Source organism: Myotis lucifugus, unplaced genomic scaffold (genome assembly GCF_000147115.1).
Source record: "Myotis lucifugus unplaced genomic scaffold, Myoluc2.0 scaffold_955, whole genome shotgun sequence".
NCBI classification, from domain to species: Eukaryota; Metazoa; Chordata; class Mammalia; order Chiroptera; family Vespertilionidae; genus Myotis; species Myotis lucifugus.
Window position 1 is genome coordinate 4131 of NW_005872003.1, and position 21849 is coordinate 25979.

The 21849-nt window shown below is 56.4% G+C and overlaps 1 protein-coding gene and 1 long non-coding RNA gene across 24 annotated transcripts in view; one reads left to right on the forward strand and one right to left on the reverse strand.

The window, feature by feature from the left end:
• Nucleotides 1-229: 229 nt before the first annotated feature.
• PTK2 (protein tyrosine kinase 2) overlaps nt 230-21849 on the reverse strand; it is a 101380-nt gene continuing 79760 nt past the window's right edge. For 6 of the 23 annotated variants that reach the window (XM_023747719.1, XM_023747712.1, XM_023747725.1 and 3 more), the window contains 10 exons: nt 18871-18957; nt 16332-16469; nt 15409-15540; nt 8341-8403; nt 5546-5585; nt 5148-5254; nt 3165-3173; nt 2013-2168; nt 1380-1460; nt 1013-1225 (listed from right to left, as the gene is read on the reverse strand). In XM_023747719.1, coding sequence (XP_023603487.1) covers nt 1013-1225; nt 1380-1460; nt 2013-2168; nt 3165-3173; nt 5148-5254; nt 5546-5585; nt 8341-8403; nt 15409-15540; nt 16332-16469; nt 18871-18957 — 1026 coding nt within the window. The other 17 variants (XM_014448912.2, XM_023747730.1, XM_023747714.1 and 14 more) reach the window with 13 other exon arrangements.
• LOC111824134 lies at nt 18940-21400 on the forward strand. The gene is made up of 2 exons (XR_002827230.1): nt 18940-20938; nt 21041-21400. It is a non-coding gene; the product is annotated as an uncharacterized LOC111824134 (long non-coding RNA).

The window sequence follows — 21849 nt, forward strand, 5'->3', positions numbered from 1 at the left end:
CAGGAGGAGGGCGGCCCTGAGGCTGGAACACCAGGACACCAGCCCCGCCCGCCCGGGCTGCCCTTGCTGGGACAGTGAACAGGGTGCCGTCGCTCCCTGGTCTGCAGGCCAGGAAAGAGGGAACGGACACAATGACTGAGAGCGTTCCCGTGTGACTTCACCTGACACGTCATCTGGAAACCTGTCAATGGTCTGAAGGAAAAGAAAGAGAAAGGCCATTGCACCGAGCCCTTACTGGTAACACCTGTTTAATAGGTCAAAGTCACTGTACAGTTCAGTATATTCTTCCTGAGAATAATTTATATCCCCCAGCAAACTACAGGGAGGTGCAGTTCTCCAAGGGCCTGCTGCCCCCGGGAAGACACACGAGGAAGGTTAGTACTCCGGCGGCGGCTGAGCAGTCAGCATGGCTTTCCTCTTTCTGTATAAATTATAGAAAAGGGCACGGGAGGCTCAGAGCCTGCGCAGGGCCGCTGAGAACATCGCTACGAAACTGGCACGTTATTCTGGTGAAGAGTCCGTGTGTCTGCAGCTGTTCCCACCGCGCTTCCCAGACGCCGTGAGAGCAGGAGGCCGAGGCGCAAGGGCTGTGGTTCTTTTTCTAAAATGCCTCCGTCTTCCAGGCACGGCGCTCAGCCTGGCCCTCCGTGACGTGGCGGCAGCGCGCGCAGCCGAAGGGCGTGCTGCCCACAGCGGGGTCCAGTTCGCACACCGTCCTGGGGCCCCTCCTCCTCTCGCTTCCAGCGAGTCTGGCCATTTCCTACCACAGTCTCTGCACGACCCTAACAGCTTCTCCCGACAGTTTCATTCTTAAAAAAATGCCACATTTTGGATCCGGACTTTTCTGAACACCATGATTCAAGAAACAGAACAAAAAATGAGCCCAAATCAAAATGTGGTTAAACGCATGAGAGATCATCCACCAGCTGTCAGTCAGAAGCGCTGGCGTCGGGGCTGCCCCGGAGGCGGCCCTGCTGCTGGTGCACGGGAGTGTCGGGAGCGCGGGCTCCACTCAGTGCGGCCTCGCCTGCCCCAGCATCTTCAGTCTGGCCTGGTCAATGACGTCCAGCAGGTTCTTGGCGTCCACGGCCAGGGCGTGCGCGGCCGTCAGCATCTGCTTCTTGTACTCCTGCTGCAGGCTGGTGAGGACGTGCTGCTGGGCCAGCCGCATCTTGCTGATGAGCTCGCCCAGGTCCGAGTTGAGCAGCTTCTGGGCCATCTCGACCTGGAGGCACAGGAGGGGAGCCGCAGGGAGCCGGTCAGGGGCTCGCCTCAGCTGGGAGGGTCCCTGCACAGCCAGGAGCCCGGCCAGTTTCTGTGGCAGCAGCGTGGACCGCCCGTCCCGCCCACGAGCCCCAGAGCAGGCGAGCCGGGCCTACCTCGCGGTGCGTGCTGGCCGGCAGGCCAGGGATGGTCTCGTCCACAGTGGCCAACAGCGTCCGCAGGGCCAGGCCGACTTCCTAAGAGACAGGACCACACAGTCAGGTCATACAAGGCCTCACACACAGCACCAAGCTGTCCTTCCAGTTACGACATTTCTGTGTTTCTTTCCCTCTTTCCCTGAGCCCCACCTTTTAAGTTCTGAGGCAAGTTCCCCCCAAAGGTTCCGATCTGATACCAGGGTTCGACTGCCCTGGGGCGCGGGGTGCGGAGCAGACACTCGCGTGAGGAAGGTCCGGGAGAGCAGGGCTGGAGCCCCATTTTCCTTGTCACCTGGTACCCCCATCCCCACTACGCCGCCGTCTGCCTGCCCTCCGGGGTCAGACGTGCCTCCTGCCAGTGCCGGTGAGGGCGGCGACACACTCCTCCTCAGAGTGCTCCCTGAACCCGTTCTCCCCCAGGTACTTTCTAGGGCCCAGGAGGCCGGCAAAGAGGTGTCAGGACGGCCACAGGCCTCGCTGGCCAGTCTTGATGCCCGGCAGCCACTGTGGGACGCCTGCGCTCCAGGACATCCCACCCCGGCGCTGGGGCAGGAACCGCCGCCCGAGGTGAGGACACGGGGACGGCCTTACCTTCACCATGGGGACGTACTCCTCGGGCGGGGCGGGCTGGATCTTGCTGGACATCTCGATGACCGCCTTCACCAGGCCCGTCACGTTCTCGTACACCCTGTCATTGGAGCGGTCCAGGTTGGCCGTGGGTGGGGGGCTGATCTCCTGGGGCTGCAGCTGCCAACACAGAAGCCAGTCACTTTCTGCGTCCGGGAGGGCGCGTGCCACGGGGCTCGTCAGGGAGGGTCTTTAAGAGAGATCAAAGCAGACTGGAGACGGACTCTCTTGTTCTATGGTGTCAAGCGCACTCTGAGGGTGACACTGACGTGACTCCGAGTGACACATCCATGAGGTCCTCCTCTTCTGACTTTGAGCTCAGTTAAAGGAATGAGGTGGAATCACACACGACACTAAAAAGCCCGATTTTCCCAGAGAAGCGATTTGATGCCCCAGAATCATTCACCCAGGGAAGCGTGCACACGGTGCCCGCGGGCGTTCAGGGGGCTGCTAGGGGCCGAGCGCTCTGCATTGGACCAGCAGCGCCCACGTGGCCTGAGTTCTGCAGCAGCGACTCCATGGCGCAGCCGGCACCTCAGGCCGCCTAGTGGGGAGCTTTCCCGGCAGGTGACAGAGCGGACACCATGTTTGCAGACGCAGCTCAGGTGAAGCCGGCTGGTGCCGGAGCCCAACGCGGCGCTTCCGGGGAGCGGCGGCTCAGCCCTCATAGGCAGGGGCCCGTGAGGTGGCTGCCCCGCACTGGGCACCAAGCTACACAGGCCTCTGGGGAATCTCCCAGGGTCTTTAAACAGTAAACGCTGCCCTGGGCCCTACAGCACAGCTCTGCGTCTCTCCAGAGCCTCAATTCAGCACAGTCTGGGCCCGAGACTCTGCTGCGTGGGCTCGGCTGCAGCACGAGGCGCCCTTTCTGAGCCCTCGGGCGCCTCTGCCCAGGGAGCCTGGAACTCAGGGTCCCCATCTGGGCTTGAGACGGAAAAGGACCATAGTCCAACCCTGCAGAGGGGCTCCTGTTGCTCGCTCTGGGAACTACAAATGCTGTTGCTGATATGAACCAAGCACAGGAGCCCCCTAAGCCCCCCGATTTCCGGTCCAGTCACATGCAGAGCGCTGGGTGTGATACAGAGCTGGACAGACACACAGACAAGATGTGCTTACCCTCCACGGCTATTGTTGAACGGAAGGTGAGGAAAGGTTAGAGGGATTATCAGAGAGAGGAAAAAAAGAAAAACAGTATTAATACAGGCAGCAGACAAACCCCGTTAACACACGAGCGGGCCAGCAGGGGAGCAGGAGCCCGTCGGCCGGCTCTCAGCTGCTGCGTCCGGGCAGAGCCGCGGCACCGCCCAGGCACCGCCGTCAGTGGGTCTGCCACGCACACGCCTGTTTCCACAAAATAATCGCGGAAACAACATGCAAAGCCCGGAAGGAAAACCTGTCAGCTGTGCCAGAACCAAAAGGATCAGGGCCTTCAAAAAGGGGGGAGCAGGATGCTTGGGGCCCCTGGGCCTCCGAGTGACTCAGAGGAACCGCACCCCTGCCCCGAGCCCAGCCCCCGAAAGGGGCCGCACCACACAGTGCACTCGTGGACCGGGCTGGGCTTAAAGACATTAGGAGCCTATTTTAAAAACAAAAACAGAAACCCTTCTTTTGAAGCAAGTCTTATGGCTCGGTTCCTTAAACTCGTCAGTTGACTTAATGCTTTTCTCTGCAGCCTGAAGCAGGCGACCCCAGGAAAGCTGACAGGAAGTGGGGCCCTGTCCCCTCCTCACAACTGTCTGAAGCAGAGCCCAGGCTGTTCAGGATTCTGCACGTCTCAGCCCACTGTCTGCCCTCTGCTGTGGGGGCACGAGGGGGTTCCCCGGGGCTGCAGTGCCCTGCAGGGCCCTGGGAGGGCAGGACCCGTGTGGCCGGGACGAGGCGAAGGGGCTCCCGAGGAGCCGCAGGCAGAGCCCCGCCAGCAGCACCGGCTGGAGCAGGCAGGGCCGCGCCTCTGCTGCGTTGCCTTTGCCACTCCTGCCACAGCGGTCCCGGGGCCGCGAGGGACCCTCGCCGTGACACCTCCAAGTGACAGGGGGACGACGTCTGTTACTGGTTTCAAGGTCGTCTGACGGGTCACGCTCCACCCAGCTGAGGTCGAGCGTTTCTGTGACCAGTCGTGCTCTCGGCTGATGTGACAGCCTGCGCCGCCCTGCTGGCCAGCGGACGGGACGCACACTTCCCACTCACCGCCCACCCTGCTCCCACATTAAGGACACACGCTATTCCGGTGGGATTTGACTTGCTTAATACCCTACGTGAGGGCTTCTTCCTATGCCACGCCTGTCTACCGCCACTGCCACGGTGAGAGCGAGCAGTCAGGGCCCCTGGCTGGCATCTGATCTACTTCTCACGCTGCTGTCCCTGTAACACCAGCCACTGGGAAGTTGGCTCCGAGGCTTATGAAAACGAACGACGCGCATTAACCCAATTCCGCCCTCGCTCACGTGTCAAGGACCCACGTTAGGCAGGGCTGTGGGCTGTGTCCTCTTTTCTCCTCCTGGAGGACACCTGGTGTGGTGCCAGCAGGGCCGCCGAGCGCCGGGTCCCGCACAGGGACACCCCCGTACATGGCACCACAGAGGAGAGCCTCACCCAGGGCCCCGCGAGCCCTGACGCCAGGGCCTGCTCCTGCCCCGGGCGGGCGGCAGGGAGGGAAGGTTTGGAGCCATGAAGTAGCTCCTGGGCGTCAGCGCCTGAGCCTCGGGTCCCTTGTCCGGCGGCTCTGTGCAGCGCAAGCCGCCTTCCAAAGGCCGTTCGGGGGGACACGGCGGCCCTTTCCCTCAGCCACTGACAAGCTTGGAGACTGGCCTGCAGGTCGCCCGTGTCCTGACTTAACTAGTTTTTAAAACCAGAAGCCACCCAGCACTTTCGCCCAAAGCAACACTCTGCCTGAGAGAAGACGTGTTTAGAAAGTCAGGGTCTGAGTGAGGCCCTAGGTCTGTCCGAGAGAAATGGGTAAGTTTCTGGTAAAGCGTGTTCCTGCCTCTCAGAGGGGTTTGGAACCCCCCCAAGCTGCAGCCCACGGCGGTGCCGCCCAGGCCCCGCCCTCAGCACAGGCTCCTCCGCCAGAGCCCCGAGCAGAGCCAGCTCCTCGCCCACCTTGACGCCCTCGTTGTAGCTGTCCCCGGGGCTGCTGAGGCTGGCAAGGCTGCCCAGGTGGCCGGGGGCTCCGGGGCGTGGTGGCTTCTTTGGTGGAGCTGCAGGATCTGCAAAAGGGAACGAGTCTCATTAAGTAATGCGCCTTCACAGAGCACATGTATACATACATACACACACGCACGCACACACATGTGCAGCCCTACTGGTGCCTGGTACGAGGTTCCCTCTCCAGCCTTCTCGGCATGGGCTGCATTTGGGAGCCACCACAATCGCCGTGGCTTGTAGAGGGGACAGTGATAGAAAACCATGAGGTATTCCAAAGCTCAGAAACTTATACATTAAACCCCGCTCCCTCCATGTTATACAACATTCTTGATATAATCTCTTTCTCCGCTTACCTGGCTTCCCCACCGGCTGGTAGATGTGCTGGTTTCCAGTCTGTGGGGACAGAAAGATTGGTCAGCGCGGCAGCGTCACAGCAGGGTCACGGCCGCCCACCCTCGCCTGCCACCCGCCCTGGAACACGGGTGCTGAATGCTGGCTCCAAACACCAAGACGAGGGGCCGGCTGCTGTAGGCCTCCGCTGGGGAGGGGGTAGGAAATAAGCGAGGAATGTTACCAGAGGGGGACAGAAGAGCTGCGACAGAGCAAGCCTGGGGACAGCGATGACCCATTTACAATCCTAAAACCCCCGCCAGGGTGTCGGATGTGGTGGTCAGCTTCCCTGCCCCGGCTCTGCGCTCGGAAAGCTCTGCCCCCTCTGAGTGCCGTCCTGACAATGATGTTTAGCGCCGGGAGTCTACACACCCAGGTGCGTGTTGTCCTCGTCTCCCGAAGCCCTGTGTGTGCCGGGACCAGCTGGGAAGGCAGTTCCTGGTGGCAGGCCGGCCATCACTATGACAACCTCCCCCAGGCCACTCGAGGCAAAGAAGTACCTTCAGACGCGTCCTGCTGCGGAGAGACTGTCCTTGCTCTTACAGTGGTCACCTGGCTGGTCTATGTGCATCCAGCTGCCCTCTGTCCTAGAGGCCCCCTCTAAAGTGCACACAATGTGCACCGCGCCGCGCAGCACGCAGACGCCAAGCCCTCGGAGCCGGGAACTTCTGGGCGGCACTCCTGTACCTGCCGCTCACCTGCGGGAGCGACTAATACCTGCCTGCTCTGGGCCCACAGCAGTGGAGGGAGCGGCACAGGAGCAGGCCGGGCCCAGTGACAAAGGAGCTGGGGCTGGAGGGACCTGAAGGTCAGGCCCTTGAGAACGTGACCTCTGCGCAGACCTGGGGTGGGAAGCGCAGGTGTGAGAAGCCCAGGTGGCCAGAGCAGCTGCGGAGGAGTGAGCGGCCCAAACTTTAGAAACAGACATGGCTGTGCTGACCCGGCCGTAACACGCACACATTTTAAAAGGTTTGAAACACAAAGAATGTTCTGGTTGATTCCTAGGTAGCAGGAAAGTTCAACAAACTAGAATGTTCTATTCTCAGAACATTCTGGATGTACTCAGCAGTGCCGGCATAAGGCACTGTGCTAGGCAGCTGCACAGCTTTGCCCGGAAGGGCAGGCCTGCGGGAGCCCCTGCCTTCGGAGCGCGATGGAGTGACTGTGGCTCTGGTGGGACGTGTATCCAGCTGGGGCCCTGGAGGACGCACTCAGCTGTGAGAGGCTTCCGTTTCCCATTTGTAAACTGAGGCTAACAGCTCACAAAATAATTGTGCTGCCAACCTGGGTCCTAGTTTGGGATCCAGATTGTTTTACTCTTTATACAAACTGATGGGGTCATGTCCCCTGGCCAGTCCTCAGTGCTCATTAGAGCTCAGGCCGATGGAGAACCCACTGCTTTCCAGCCGAAGGGCTGTCCAGCAGCCTCAGCACCTGCTCAAAGCCTGACGTCGGAGGCGCCAGCAGGGGGCAGACCACGGAGCCACCGTGAGCTGAGGACATGGTCCCGTGTGCATCAGCCCCAGGAAGGAAGCAGCCACAGCCTAAACCGCATGCGGCAAGTGAAGAGACCGCCCAGCCTGCTGGATGCCTGGCGTCTGACCCTGCAGCGGGCAACTCTGGGTGCATTTTCCACAAGCCTCGGTTGACCCACTTGTGGGTGGGGGTGCTGAGGACGCAGTGTGGGGACAGGACACATGCAGCACAGTACCCTGCAGGACTGCCTCCCGCACCAGGACGACCCACTCTTCCTGTCGCCCAGGCCTGGTGCAGCCAGTGCTACGAGGTCACGCGTGGCCCCTTCACGTGTCACCGTGTCACGGAGTGTTTCTGACTCTCCCTCAGCCGGCCTAACTCCTCAGTTATTCGTTCCTTCCACACACTGTCTGTGCAGTGTCCCAGGGAGCCCAGCATTCTCCCTCCTCACCAAGCCCCTCTGGTCATGTCCTCGCAGCAGGTCCCGGGACGAGCCTCGCTCTATGATCCAGGACAGAGTGCTCGTCGCACAGGAGGAAGGGGGCACGTGTCAGGTGGCGGGCGGATCACCGGACTCCGTGCTCATGAACTAAGGACGCCCACCTGCCTGCAGGGCCCGCCGCACTAGCGCCTTCCCGGGCTGACACTGAGCACGCCTCCCAGGCCCACCTCAGGGCAGCTGGCATCCCGTTCAGATGGGACAGCTCCCGGCCTGTGTGCGTGTCCCGATGTCAGCCAATGGCTTCTGTCTCACGGAGCCGCTGGGGTGGACACTGGCCCAACACGTCTGCCACCTGGCAGGCGCAAGGCTCCTTTTTCACTGGGAGCTTAAGCGTTGAGAGAAACCTGTGTTTATTTTAACCAGACACCTGCTGATGGAGTCCTAACGACACAATTTTAACTGCTCTCCCAAAGCCCAGGGACGAGTCCTAGCAGGTTCTAAAGGCATTGAGATGAGTCATAAGCGGCTCTTTAAAGAGAATGCCAGGCATTTCCCCTGACAGCACCCGAGGGAGACCCTCACCTGCAGCCAGTGCTGGGACGGAACTGCTGCGAGCGTGCAGGGAGAGCATGAGGATGAGCGGACACACGTGCAGCAACGTTAGTGCGTGTCCCGCTTCTCAGGGCGCAGAGCCAGCTGCCCACGGAGGAGACGGCACTGGTGGCGGGTGGAGGCCTCCGTGTCTGAGCAGGGACAGGGGTGCGGGGCTACAACAGCCACTTCACCCAGAGTGGACGGCTGGGTCCATGACAAGAAAACGACAGCCCACGTCCTGCTTACCGGGCCCTGGAGACTCGCGTCCTCCCTGTCCACGCTGCCTCGGGAGAGCCGCACGTCGGGTTTCTGAAGTGAAAACAGAACCAAACAGCTTCAGTCTGGGTTCTTAAGTTCCTTCCTTTTACAACACACCTGTCCTCGACTAAGGAGAGTAGATAGGTCCCCAGTTTTGGAAAAATTCTCAAAAGCCAGAGACGACAATCCCTGGCCGGAGGCCCACAAAGCCGCTCGCTCACAAATAGGGTTGGGCCCGCCCCAGAGCTGCCCGGCCGCTCCTCGCAGCAGCAGGCGAGCCTCCCTCTGCACCAGGGAACCACCGAGAAGAGGCGCAGCGCACGTCCTGCGCCGAGTGAGCTGCATAGACTGGCCCTGCACCAGCAGCAACAGTCCGGTAAGCTTCCCACAAGCACCCAGAATACGGAACCCAAATGGAGAACGGTGGGTGTAACAGAAATACTGGTAAGAGTACAAAAACTTCACGAATACTAGCATAAAGGCTGGCTCCACACCATCGGGCGGCAGCCTCCAGCCACCAGCGCGCCGCCCACCACACTGCCACCCTCCTGGGCCCACTGCTCCCAGGGAGCCCTGTGACCGGGCAGTGATCGCTCCCCGCCAGACCAGAGCGAGCTGCTGCGAGCCCGCTGTGCAGCTCTGCACCTGGCAGGGCCGGCGCCCAGGACGCGGCCACAAGCACTGGCTGGGGGCGATGGAGAAAGGACTTGGTCTCACTCTTCCTTTAAATCAGTGGTTCTCAACCTTCTGGCCCTTTAAATACAGTTCCTCATGTTGTGACCCAACCATAAAATTGTTTTCGTTGCTACTTCATCACTGTAATGTTGCTACTGTTATGAGTCGTCATGTAAATATCTGATCTGCAGGATGGTCTCAGGCGACCCCTGTGAAAGGGTCGTTCGACCGCCAAAGGGGTCGCGACCCACAGGTTGAGAACCGCTGCTCTAAATGCACAAAAGGGCAACAACGCCACAGAATTCCAACCTCACTGAATCACTAAGTCATCGCCACATCAGGTGTCAAATAGACCAACACCTCTCCTGTTAGTGGAACATTTGGGCCGTTTTCACGTTCAGTGGTGTAAGCAGGCTGTGGGGGACGCCTTTGTGTACACACCTAGCTAAACCCCGATCACTTCCCCGGGACAGAGTTCTGGGAAGGGAATTACTGAGTCAGAGGTTTCAACATTTGGAAAGTTCTGGGATAAGTTGCCAAACTGCTTCCGGCAGTGAGTCTACCTGCTGGGTGTGCTTGACTCTCTCCCACTAGGTCCCCCTGTGCTGTCACTCAACTCCATGAACAAAATGCTACGCTGCTGGGGCGCGCCCCCCTTTCTGGAAGAGAACACCTGTTTCTCTCACTAGACGCTCGGCCATGAGGTCAGAGGCCCTGGCAGCGGCTCCCCCTGGGTCTCCATTAGCTGGTGCAGCTCGGGACAACAGGTGGGGAAGAGCCACCTGCATGACGCCCCCAACCCACCCTCACCCGTGAGACGGACCCCACGTGTGCCTGGCACAGCAACGCATGTGCCCGGTGCTCAGTGAACACGCCGCAGGCAGACAGGCCCGCCGGCGCTCGCTCAGTCACAGGCATCAGTGAGCACCTTCTACCTGCTGGAGGCATTCTATTTCCTTTTTCACTGCGATGAGAGCAACTTGAGTTCATGGTTTGCTGACAGACTAAGGAGCTGTATTTCATGTACTTACAAGAATTACCTATTTTCTTCCCATGTAAATCACATGAAATGACATATTTTTATTTCTTTATACCTAATAGTTCCCTAAGGTGTACTTTCCCAGAGTCGGGATTTTAGTTGTAAGGGAAAGGTCTTCACGTGCGTCCGCTGTGAGTGAGTGGACATGACCGAGCTCCCCGCGGGCCGACAGCGCCTGAGCAGAGCCAGGCCCGCCTGGAGCAGCGGCCGCAGAGAGAAGAGATGGCTCTCTCTGCTCCCGGGTGAGGCTAGTCTCCCGTTCCCCCCGCAGGACACTCCAGACCTGAGGACAGGAACGGTCCGATAAAGGAGGCAGTTCCAGTGACACACTAACAGGTACAGACCTAACGTTGGGGCTATCTGGCTATTTTCCCCATCGTGCACGCATCTTTTATTTTTTATTAGGTACAACATTTATGACAAAGTGTACAGATGTGCATTTTCATGTATGTGTCCCTGCTTAACACACCACCCAGATCAGGACAACCCAGCAGGCTCCCGCCCGCCCCTGCCCAGCGGACACTTGCCTCCGCCCGGCCACAGGGACGAGTGGCTGAGCTTCACGGACGGACTCATGTGCGCCCGTGTGTCTGCACCCGGTGGTGCCCGTCTGCGAGACTGCCCCTGGCTGCCCACGTGAGGCAGCACAGCACCTGCTGTGTGAATCTTGCTTATTTCACCGTCAAGGGGCAGGTGGGTTCCCTCCAGACCCTGGCACCACATAGGAGCTGCTACCAACAGGCTCCTGCGAGCGGGCACGCGCACTCCCTCTACTCAGCAGCAGTGACTGCCAAGGCTCTTTTGAGGTCCTAGGGACACGGCCACCCACAGGTCCACTTCGGTCTTGACTCCCCCATCACTAACTATCCCTCTAAACACTTCAAATTCAGACTTTCACCTCCAAGTCCCGCCGCCTTGAACTATACTACTTCGCCTTCAAGCCTGCACCTGATGTAAGGAAGAGCATAGGGGGATGTGGCCTGGCCCAGAGCCACAGCCAGAGCCAGAGCCAGAACGAGCAGCAGTGCGGTCTGCTGACGGGCTGTCCTGGGTCGGCCCTGAGAGGAAAAACAGCTCAAATATGTACTTCCTGCCTGAGGACACAAAGCAGGCTTTATGGAGGCAGCCGTCCTCACTTTAAAATTAGACTTCTGTCTTGAGCCCAGGATCACATCAGAAAACTCCTGTGCGCGTAGTGACAAAAATAAGGAACAAAGGCGCTCTGTCTGTAAGGCACGCCCACTCGGGAGGAGTGCTGGGAACAGCCTGGGACTGAGCTCTCTCACAGCCCTACATTCTGCTGGCTCGGAAAGGACACCAGATGAGCTGGGATGGGAGAAGGGGGTGGGCCTGCGACCACGCACAGGTGCTGCGGGTCCCGGCTGTGTGACCTCAGGCAAGAGGCTGCCACTGCACGAACGTGTGCTAACGGACACATACATCCAGGGGTCCTGGCACACCACAGTCCTCAAGGAAAGGCAGGAACTACTATTAACAACTAGTGTCCCGGTGCACAAATTCGTGCACACTAGAAGGAAATTAATTAGAGGAAATATTTTAATATCGCTATTCACCCTTTGTCTATAATAGAAGTGTCAACCAAATTCACGATCGACGACAGATGGAAATACACGCATGCGATTTGTGCCAGTGAGAGCTTTATATGTATCGCACATGCACGAGTCAACTTAGCCTTTTATATACATAGAATAAGCTTGCTTAATTAGACCTGCTTTCTGATGTAGCTAAACTTTTTCCAGCCCAGTGAAGCACTCCAACTTCTCTTTCAGGTAATTGTCAGCAACACAGCAGTAAATATCAACACGAAGCAGATTATTATTGTAGATCACCCAGGGAGAACAAAGGGTAAAATATTTAACTGCAGCAGTGTTTGACTATATTCTGCGCAGTGAGAAAACCTGAAGTCATTTTCAAGGCCCACCATTTCTTACTTCTTTTCAGTTGGGTCAAGTTTCTAAACTTTCTAAATCTCTGTTTTCCGGCTAATGAAAAGAAAATAGGATTCCACCGAGTCTCCTGTCTACCTGCTCCAGGACTTCTGTGAGGATCAAATAAGATGAGGCAGGGAAAACGCTTCACAGACATTTGTTTAAGTGTAAAATGTCTGCACCTGGCTATAAAGCAAGTCATGTTCCTGGGCTGAAGAAACTCCAAGGAGGCTAGTCACTACATTGCTACATGACATCATTACCTGACACCCACAGCAACCGTTTCTGGGCTGGGCTGGGCTGTGGGCCGCATTTTGTGCTATGGGGTCTCAGTAGCATTAGCTGCGATTTGGTGGGGTGTCACTCAGGGTGGTGGCGGGGCCTGTGTCCCACTTGGGGGAAGCCGAGTGTTGCTTTGTCAGCACCAGGTCTGCGGTGCCGTTTCTTTGTAAACGGCCAGTGTGCATCTCGGCAGCTCCTGCGTTGAGCACCTGCCCCCTGGATCGTCAGTGTGCATCACAGCGACCGGTCGGACGGTCAATGGACACTTAGCATATTAGCCTTTTATATATGTAGATGACCATGCAATCGTGTGAGTCCTGAAAGTGGGATCTATTTGAAAAAATCTGGTAACTATGACTGAGAAAGCAACTTTAAGAGTTAATTTTTCAAGTAGAAACCTGACTCTTTGTCCAGGCTGCATAATTGATGTCACTGGGGGGCAGCACTGCTCCCCAAGCAGTCTGAGGACCAAGGTGGGGCAGAAATGATCTGTTACCAGGCCAGGAGGAGACAGAACAGAAGACAAGAATCTTTAGAAATTTCTAGAGCAATCTGAAATAGTGTTAGGTCTGTTGAAGTTCATAATAAAAAAGTGTGGCTTGTATGTCGTATATCTTTTTGAAAATTTCCCCTTTTTAGTAAGTGGATTTTATTTTACTTAGCCAGGGTAGCAGGCGCACAGCAGCTCGGACGACACCAGAGGCTGGCCCGCCTCGCGGACAGCAGGACAAGCCAGGTCGCCTAGGCGGCACTGACGACTCTGCATCCTGGGGACACAGGGCACTCACACTCCAGGGGCTGTTAGCTACCTGCTAACAAGAGAGAGTGAAGGTTTCCTAAAACAGTCAACCAATCCAATAAAAGGCTCTGCAGCTCCTGAGCCAGCAATCCCCTCAGGGCTCCTCTGCAGAAACCCTTTGAGTGTGGCCGAACTCTTACTCCTCCTCTTCCTTAGCCTGGGGTCAGGAGCGGGGAAGGCATTCTGGGACTGTCTGCAGGAACGCTGTGTCATAGCAGGAACTGTGACACATGACCTAGGAGTCTAGGTTCTCATCAACACAGCCCATGGCATCTATGGAGCTCAAACTGAGGAAGAGAGAAAAAAGCCCTTTGAAAATTAATGGGGGCTCCTCCCTCCACTGCTTCCATGTCACCCTCACCCCTCTATGAGGAAAGCATTACCCGCACCGTATGGCGGGCGCGAAGTACTTCACAGGCTAAGAAATTCAAGCATAGAGAGAGAAAACAATGCAGGGTCCTAGTAACAAGGATTTTTAATTCTCCGAAGTCTAGGTTCTTTCTCGTAATGCTGTCTGAAAGGAGAGTCAGGATGGCAAGGACCCTCTGAGTGCCAAAATGCTCTGTTTTCCCACCACCGCCAGGCCCTGGCCACCCCCCCCCCGCCCCCGCATGGCCTGAGGCCCGTGTGGTCTGTCCCCCTTCATTCCTGCGCTCTGGCCTCTATGGTAGTCTTTCCGACCCTCAGACATACTTGGCTCCTTCCCAGCTCGCCTTGGGTCCTTGCACTTGGCGTGCCCTCTCCCTGGAATGTTCCTCCCCAGATCTTCTGGGGCTGTCGCTCTTGTCATTTTAGCTGCTCAGCCTCCCCAATGACCTGGGGGCTGTCCCTCCCCTCAGTGCTCGGAGGCTGACCCAGGAGGACAGGAAGAAAGGAGGGGCGAGGAGGAGGATGGGCGGGTCATGGGGTAGCTCCAGCAGAGTTTACACCAGAGACTCAGGATCAGACCTGCATTTTAGGAACATCACTGTGGCTGTGGCAGGGACGATGCTGCAGAAATCCCAATTAAAATGCCCAGGCGGAAGGAATGCTTACTGCTCCCGTCTCCTCGCTCTCAGTCCCGTCACTGGAGGCAGCCCTGTCTTGACTGCCTGCTGCTCTCAGCCCCACCACCCACGACATGGACCTAACGAAGACCCAAATCTGTAGGGTGGCAATCACTCAACTCACCTTAGGAACCAGCACTGTGCTGATCCTGAAGCCAATAAACGATGACAAGAAACCAATTATTCTCACTGATGAGCATCAATTCTAAATCCCAATGAAACACCACACAAATAAACCAGGCCTGAGAAGAGGGCTCACCTATGATGGAGGAGGGACTTATCCCGGGATGCAGGACCAGCATAAACCCAGGCAAAGCCCTCCAGGTAGCTCATGTTAAACCTTTTAAAGTTTTCTTTTCCTTTTTTAAAATATATATTTTTTTATTGATTTCAGAGAGGAAGGAAGAGGGAGAGATAGAAACATCAATGATGAGAGGGAATAATTGATTGGCTGCCTCCTGCACGCCCCACACTGGGGATCAAGACTGTAACCCGGGCATGTGCCCTTGACTGGAATGGAACCTGGGACCCTTCAGTCCGTAGGCCAATGTTCTATCCACTGAGCCAAACCAGCTAGGGCTCAAGTTTTCTTAAAAAAACCACCACCACCTCAATATATTTAAAATGTACAGGCACAAATATACCAAATTATACTTAATGGAGAAAACTATTAGAGGCACTATCTTTAAAAATAAAAGCAGGAAAAGCCAGCAAGGAGCTACTTCATACTAAAGTTGGCAAGAGACACCCCAGGAGAGAAGTGGAACGTGCTTTAAAGAGCGACAGCTGTGCATTCGGAAAATCCACGGAAACCGGCCACAAGATTCAGGTGATAGATCCCGGAAAATCCAAGATAAACTCCTAACTGCCGACTGCGTCTGCACACACAGGAATGCACAACGACAAGTTCAACGGGAACGAGGTACCAGGCTCCCAACGACAGGCAGCTGTCCGTGGCGGGCAGCAGGTTATCACGGAAGTAGACAGGCGGGCTGCCCGTGTGCAGGCTGACACCTCGGGGAGCTGTTTCTGCCAATTCGGTGGTAACACAGAAGCCACAGAAGTGCTCACACCTCTGAGCCCACAAGGCCACTGCTACCCTCAGAAACTGATACTGGAAAAGCAACTCCAGGAGAGCAAACACCCACAACTGCCAGTTTCAGGAACCGGAGGGGAAGCCAGCTCTCCTGCTTTGGAAAAGAGGAACCTTTGCCACAGACCCCAGCAGGGCTAAGGGTGGAAGGACATTTCCGAAAATGCAGTTACCAGGAATCTCTCCTCTTTCTCCAGCCAGCGCTGGTCTTCCTCCATCTCCTGCTGCTGCCGGATCAGCCGCTCCTCCATCAGGTGTGTGGGCAACACCTGTCCGATCCCGCGCAGGTCCAGCGCCGCAGGGTCCTGAGGGCAGAAACGGCAGGTGCTCTCAGGTCTACCTGTGAAGCTCCTACTTCTTCCCTGTCTTTCCCACAAGGAAGCCGGGTGGTGGAGACAGGCTGGCTCACACTGCTTGTGGGCGATGTTCCTGGAGGCTGCGAGTTGCCGCGTGCCAAGCATCTTTAGAAAGTACCATCGCTACGCTCAGCGCACAGGCAGGGAGACGCTGTGAGGGGTGAGTGAGCATCCGTGCCCAGGTGTGCTCAGTCCTAGGGGACAGCGCAAACGGTCTGGGAGGGAGCAGGGCCCCAGGCAGAGGCCACAGCACTGAGAGCTCTGTCTGCCTGCTTCTGCCTCGGCTCCACGCCTATTCCATTTAGTCTAGGGCAGCGGTTCTCAACCTGTGGGTCGCGACCCCTTTGGCGGTCAAACGACCCTTTCACAGGGGTCGCCTAAGACCATCCTGCATATCAGATATTTACATTACGATTCCTAACAGTAGCAACATTACAGTTATGAAGTAGCCATGAAAATAATTTTATGGTTGGGTCACAACATGAAGAACTGTATTTAAAGGGCCAGAAGGTTGAGAACCACTGGTCTAGGGTCTGCCTTCCAAACCAACGGGCTAATGCTGGTGGCATCTCTCCTCTCGTTAATGAGAAGGATTCATAGCACCAGAAAGCATCGAGGAAAAGGAGCATCCTGGCCTGAGAAGTGGGTCACCAACACGACACCCCAGGATTCAGGAGGAAAAGGGACCTCGGGCAAAGCTTCGTCCGTTAGCAAACGGAAGCCTAAGAGCACCAGCTTACCTCCATGCTGGGCGGCCACATGCACATCTCCTGGGGTCTGTGATTCCACGAGTCTGTCTGGTCCAAGAGGGATGCCTGCCCCGGGTACAGGCTGCCTGCCATGGCTGGGATTCCGTGGGAGCCAGGGTAGCCAGAGACCTGCGGGCGAGTGAGGGGTGGGTCAGGTTTGCACACACGAGTTCTGCAGAGTCTGCGCCCACGGGAGAGGGGATAACTTAGACTAGAGGATGCTGTGGGGCCCGATGACAGCCCCAGCTGCTCGCGTCCAGTTCGCGGTCACCTCACAGGGCCAAGGGACTTTGCAGATGGACATAAATGCGGAACCTGAGACGGGAGTGGACCTGTGACCTCAAGGTTCCTTAGAGAGTGCAAGAGGGAAGCAGGGGGCAGGGAGGGAGACTGACTCGTGAAGATCAAGAGATCCTCACCAACTGTCGGCTCTGAAGGGGGAGGAAGGTCCAGCCGAGGCATGCTGGTGGCCCCGGGGAGTCTGCACTGAGGCCACGCCCGGCAGTCAGAACCCGACACTGACGACAGCTGGGAGCAGACCTCCGAGGCCGCCCACAGGCTGGCCAGGCACTGCCATGGAACCCCTTCCTGCCCAACCCAACAGACTAAGCCCCAAAAGGCTGTGCCCTGGTGAACAAGGGCTGGGGGTGGGGAGTCAATCTTCAAGTTCTAACGAAGATGCATGAGCCCGACAGGAGACAGCCAGCCAGACGTGGAGAAGAGCGTCAGGCAGGAGGAAATGAGAGGCTTCATCCGCTCCCTCCCTCACTCAGAGAGGACAGGAGGACCCTGCACTAGTTCCCGCAGCTCATGCGGCTGGTACCATGGCCGGGTTCTCAGTCACATGTTGAATGAGATAAAGAACAGCCAATAGCCACACAGCCTTCAGCAGGGGTTCTGTGTATCTGTTAGGCCTCCAGACACTGACTGATAGCCATCTCCATCCCGACAACATGGAATTAAACTGTCAAATGGGACATACAGACAGTTCTCTCCATTTACTGAAGCCAATATTTATTTTTTTAAACATTTCTTTTTTTTTTAAATATATTTTATTGATTTTTTACAGAGAGGAAGGGAAAGAGATAGAGAGTTAGAAACATCGATGAGAAACATCGATCAACTGCCTCCTGCACATCTCCCACTGGGGATGGGCCCGCAACCCAGGTACATGCCCCTGACCGGAATCGAACCTGGGACCTTTCAGTCCGCAGGCCGACGCTCTATCCACTGAGCCAAACCGGTTTCGGCTGAAGCCAATATTTAATAGTAAAAATTCTGCTAAACATAAAATGCTTATACCCTCACTATAGTTGGTCAGAAAGGACATCTTACTGCCAAGGAGCGTTAGGAATTGTCACAACAAAGAGATTTGGGATGCCTTAAGGCATTCTCTCCACACCGAGCATGTCAGACCAGAGGAGCACTTCAGGCTACAGAGGACCTGACGCACCGCCAGGGAAGACCCTGCAGCTGCTCCCACTCACATAGCGGAGGGCTGCTCATTCCTGTCCTCTACTCACTGGTCTCCACTGTACACACTGCTGCCGGCGCTGAAAGGCCAGGCGAGTCCCTGTCCTCAGGGGACACCCACCACTAACAAACACGCACCAGAGCCCCAGCCGGCAAGCGCCATGGCCGGTGCGCCCATCACAGGGCGAGGACCCAGCTCTCAGGACCTGAGCGCTCCTCTCTGAGCCGCCATGTTCTCCCGAAACAATGCTGGGTCCGACCCCTGCTCAGTGCCCACTGAGCCCCGGCTTCCTGCCTCTTAAGAAAAGCTGACACCTTCTCTCAGAAATCTGAACCAACCACGACTGACTCTGCTCTGGCCCCTTCTCTCAAGGATTCACTTCTCTGTGCAGGTTACTTGTCTGCAAGCCCACCCTTCCTTCCACACTTGCCCATGTGGCAACTCATCTGGATTTCTTGTTTGTTTTGTTACTCCTCACCCAAGGATATTTTTCCATTGATTTTTAGAGAGAGTGGGAGAGGAAAAGGAGGAGAGATGGGAAGGGAGGGGGAGAGAGAAACACAGACGTGAGAGAGACACATCAGTTGCTTGCCTCCCACCACTCCCCGACTGAGGCCAGGGATTGATTGACCTGCATCCCAGGTATGTGCCCTTGACCGGGAATTGAACCCACGACCCTTCAGTGCATGGGCCAATGCTCTAACCACTTAGCACACCAGCCAGGGCTCATCTGGCTTTTAAGGCACTTTTGAATCTTATTCTTGGCTTCCAGGAGAAATGCCCATTGAGTTGGCTCTGCAGAGCGCATGCCTACGGGGCCCTGTACTGTATGGGATCAGGGGGAAGGGGGCCGGCCTGGGAACTGTGGGCCATGGGACACTTGCCCCAGCTGCTTTCAGAGCGGTGAGTGCTCACAGCCCCACACGAATGTCAGGACAACATGCCCCTTGACATACTCCTAAGTACACAGATAAAAACACAAACACACCCGCCCTTCCCGCCCCCGAGCCGTGCAAAGGGGAGAGAGCAGATCTTGTCTCGGTAAGGCCTGCGTACCTGGTAATGGTTGGTCTGCACCATGTGCTGTGGGCTGGGATAAAACCCTTCACTGGACCTCGGACTAGGATAACCAGGCCTGCTGGGCTGTGAACAAACCAACAGAGCATCACATGAATGGGTATTTGATCACTTTGGTAAATCATAAACCCTTGTTTTATTGAAAATGATAGAAGAAGGTATTTCTCTAAAAGAGTTTACTTGGAAAGAATGATAAAAGGTACCGACATCGCAGTGGGGTTAGAAACAGTCTCTTCAATAAATGACGCTGAGACAACGGGCATCCACACGTGAGCACATGAAGCTGTCCCTCCCTCACAACATACACAAAAACGAACTCAAATGGGCCACGATCTGAATGGAGGAGCTAAAGCTGTGAAACTCCCAGAAGAAAACAGGACACATCTGTGGGGGAGGCAACAGTTTTTTGGCTATGACACCACAAGCTCAAGCAACAAAACAAAACAAATCAATACATAAACTAGATTTCATCAAAATTCAAAGCTTTTGTGTTGCAAACGACAGCATTAGAAAAGTGAAAAGACAGCCCACAGAATGGGAGGAAATATTTGCAAACCGTCTATTTGGTGAGAGAGGCATACCCCACAATACAATGGCAAGTATTCCATTCAACAGTGGGCAGAGGACTTGAGTGGACCTGGAAGCCGTGCGACGGCCAATGAGCACAGACGTGAGAAGATGCTCACACCACTCGGCCTCGAAGGAAAGTGACGCTGGACACCCACCCTGCTCGGCCACTTCCTGGTGGGTGGCCGGGGACAGGGAGCGGCAGACTGGCCTCTACTTCCTCACCTATGAAGTGGGGGTGGCACCGAGCAACTCTGAAGTCACTCCCCGCTCTGAACTCTCTGCTGGTGAGACACCTGAACTTCAAGCATTTTCATCCTTTCTTGGGACAACTGTGGCGGCTGCTTTTTGGTACGACAGCTAGACTCGGCAGTGGGAGGCGACTTGCCACACGGAACTGGAAACTGCGCCGCCAGCTGTGACATCACAGCCACTGCCGCCTCTCGGCTGTGAACGCACCGCTCACGTTCATCACTGGGAAACGCCGGAGAACTGAGTTATACGGGCTTTCCCAGTGTCCACACGCCATCGTACAACCTGAAAACGCCGCACACTGTGAGCGCCACCCTGAGCTCAGCAGAGAGGCTGAGAACTGCACAACTATCAAGGTGACAGAGATATTTTTCAAGATTCAAATTTTTGGTTGAAAATGCAAAATTTATCCCTGGAAACACATGTTATCAGTTGTTTTCCTTGGCGAGACAGTCTTGCTTCTTTCTTTTTTGAGAAAATGTCTACCAAACGCACAACCTGAACCGCACAGCACACCTGCCGGCTCTCCTCTCCAGGAACCCAGGCTTCCAGGCGCAGCCCCGTCCCCCAGCGCTGCCTGGAAACAGCTGCCAGTGATTCTCTGGCCCTGACAACATTGTCCGGGGTTTGCCAAGCTTCCTCTTGAAGGGCCAGGAGTAAATACTCTGATCTTGGGGGCCACACAGTAACTGACTCCTCAACTCTGTCTGGGGCAGTGAAACCAGCCACGGACATGGCAGTCTGTCCCAGTCAAAGGCTCAGGAATGAAATGGGGCAGTGGGGGCGGTTGGCGGAGGCCTGTGTGAAAGGCAGAACCATCTCTGATGACAGGAAAGAACCTAAAACAGGCACTTGGAAGCACCTCCACAACAGCAGGGTGTTTAAAAACGGAAGCAGAGCTGGTCTCTCTACTCGGCAACAGAAGGAAAAGCCCTGCCTCCTGCACCCACGAGCCTGTAGCACAGCTGCCAGAACTCGGCCGAATGAGCACATTCCACATCCCCCAGCGTGAGACACAGGGCCGTGCCCAGGTGGGAGAGGCCTGGAACTCTGTGAGTTTGGGGGTGTGGGGTGCATTACTTGGCGCCCATCTGTGGGGCTGAAGTGTGAATGCCTGGCCACAGGGAGCACAGCGAGGCTGGCACAGGAGGGAGCCTGCCCCTGCGGAGAGCCCGCTGTGAGCTGGGAGACCTCCGCCCCAGCCCTGGCCTCTGGCAGCTGTCCCGAGGTAAGACAGGAACACTGTAGACAACTTGGGGGCCTCAGAGGCTGGGAAGTGGGGCGCACAGCTGTTCTGGGGGCAATGAGGGTTTTTTTGTTGTTAAACTAGGTGAGACGGAGAAATGTCCTGGCTCCAACACTAAGTCGCCCACAGTGACATCCATCAGACAGGCGCCGCGGGCCTCCTGCCTGGCCTCGGGTCTCCATTTGTTGAGGAGGGTGCACTGTGGAACCCTCCCCCCTGAAAGTCTGGGAAACTGTGCCAGTCCCCAGACGTCGTCAAATGGGCGACAGTGCTCACTGCTGCACAACTGGAGGCACCACCACGGAAAGAGAAGCTCTCGGGCAGACGGTAAAAGCCGGGGTGGCATCCAAACAGCACTTCGGGTTCATAGATTTCGAAACATTTTCAAAAAGAAAATGAAATAAAGAATGTCACAGTTTCTTACTATATTCTTAGCCAATGAAATACCCAATCGCAGGTTATTAATTGCAGAAAACCCTACTGTCCATTTACTTTCAGAGGATGGTCTGGACTGGATTGTTCATGGCGACTGAGCCAGTGTGTGAAAATACAGCCTGGCAGAGCCAAAGGGGCACCCCCAGCTCAGCTCAGCTCAGCAGGCCAAGGGGGGCGGGGAGCACCAGAGCCCAGGTGTGAGGGGAGTGGGCAGGCGAGGCCCGAGGATGATGCGTGAGTTCCCTTACCAACACCCCAGCCAGCAGAAAGAGGCTCTGATCCAACCCAACCCAAAGGAGCAGGCGGGTGGGACTGACTCCTGCTGAAACGGAAAGCACTCAGGGCCTGGGGTTAGTCCCTCTCCTGCTTTAACGTGACCTGACGGGAGCAGGTCCCTGCTGCCAACAAAGGAAAAGCCTCCCTAGGGAGGCTGCTCAGTCTGTGGCTGGGGGAGGGGA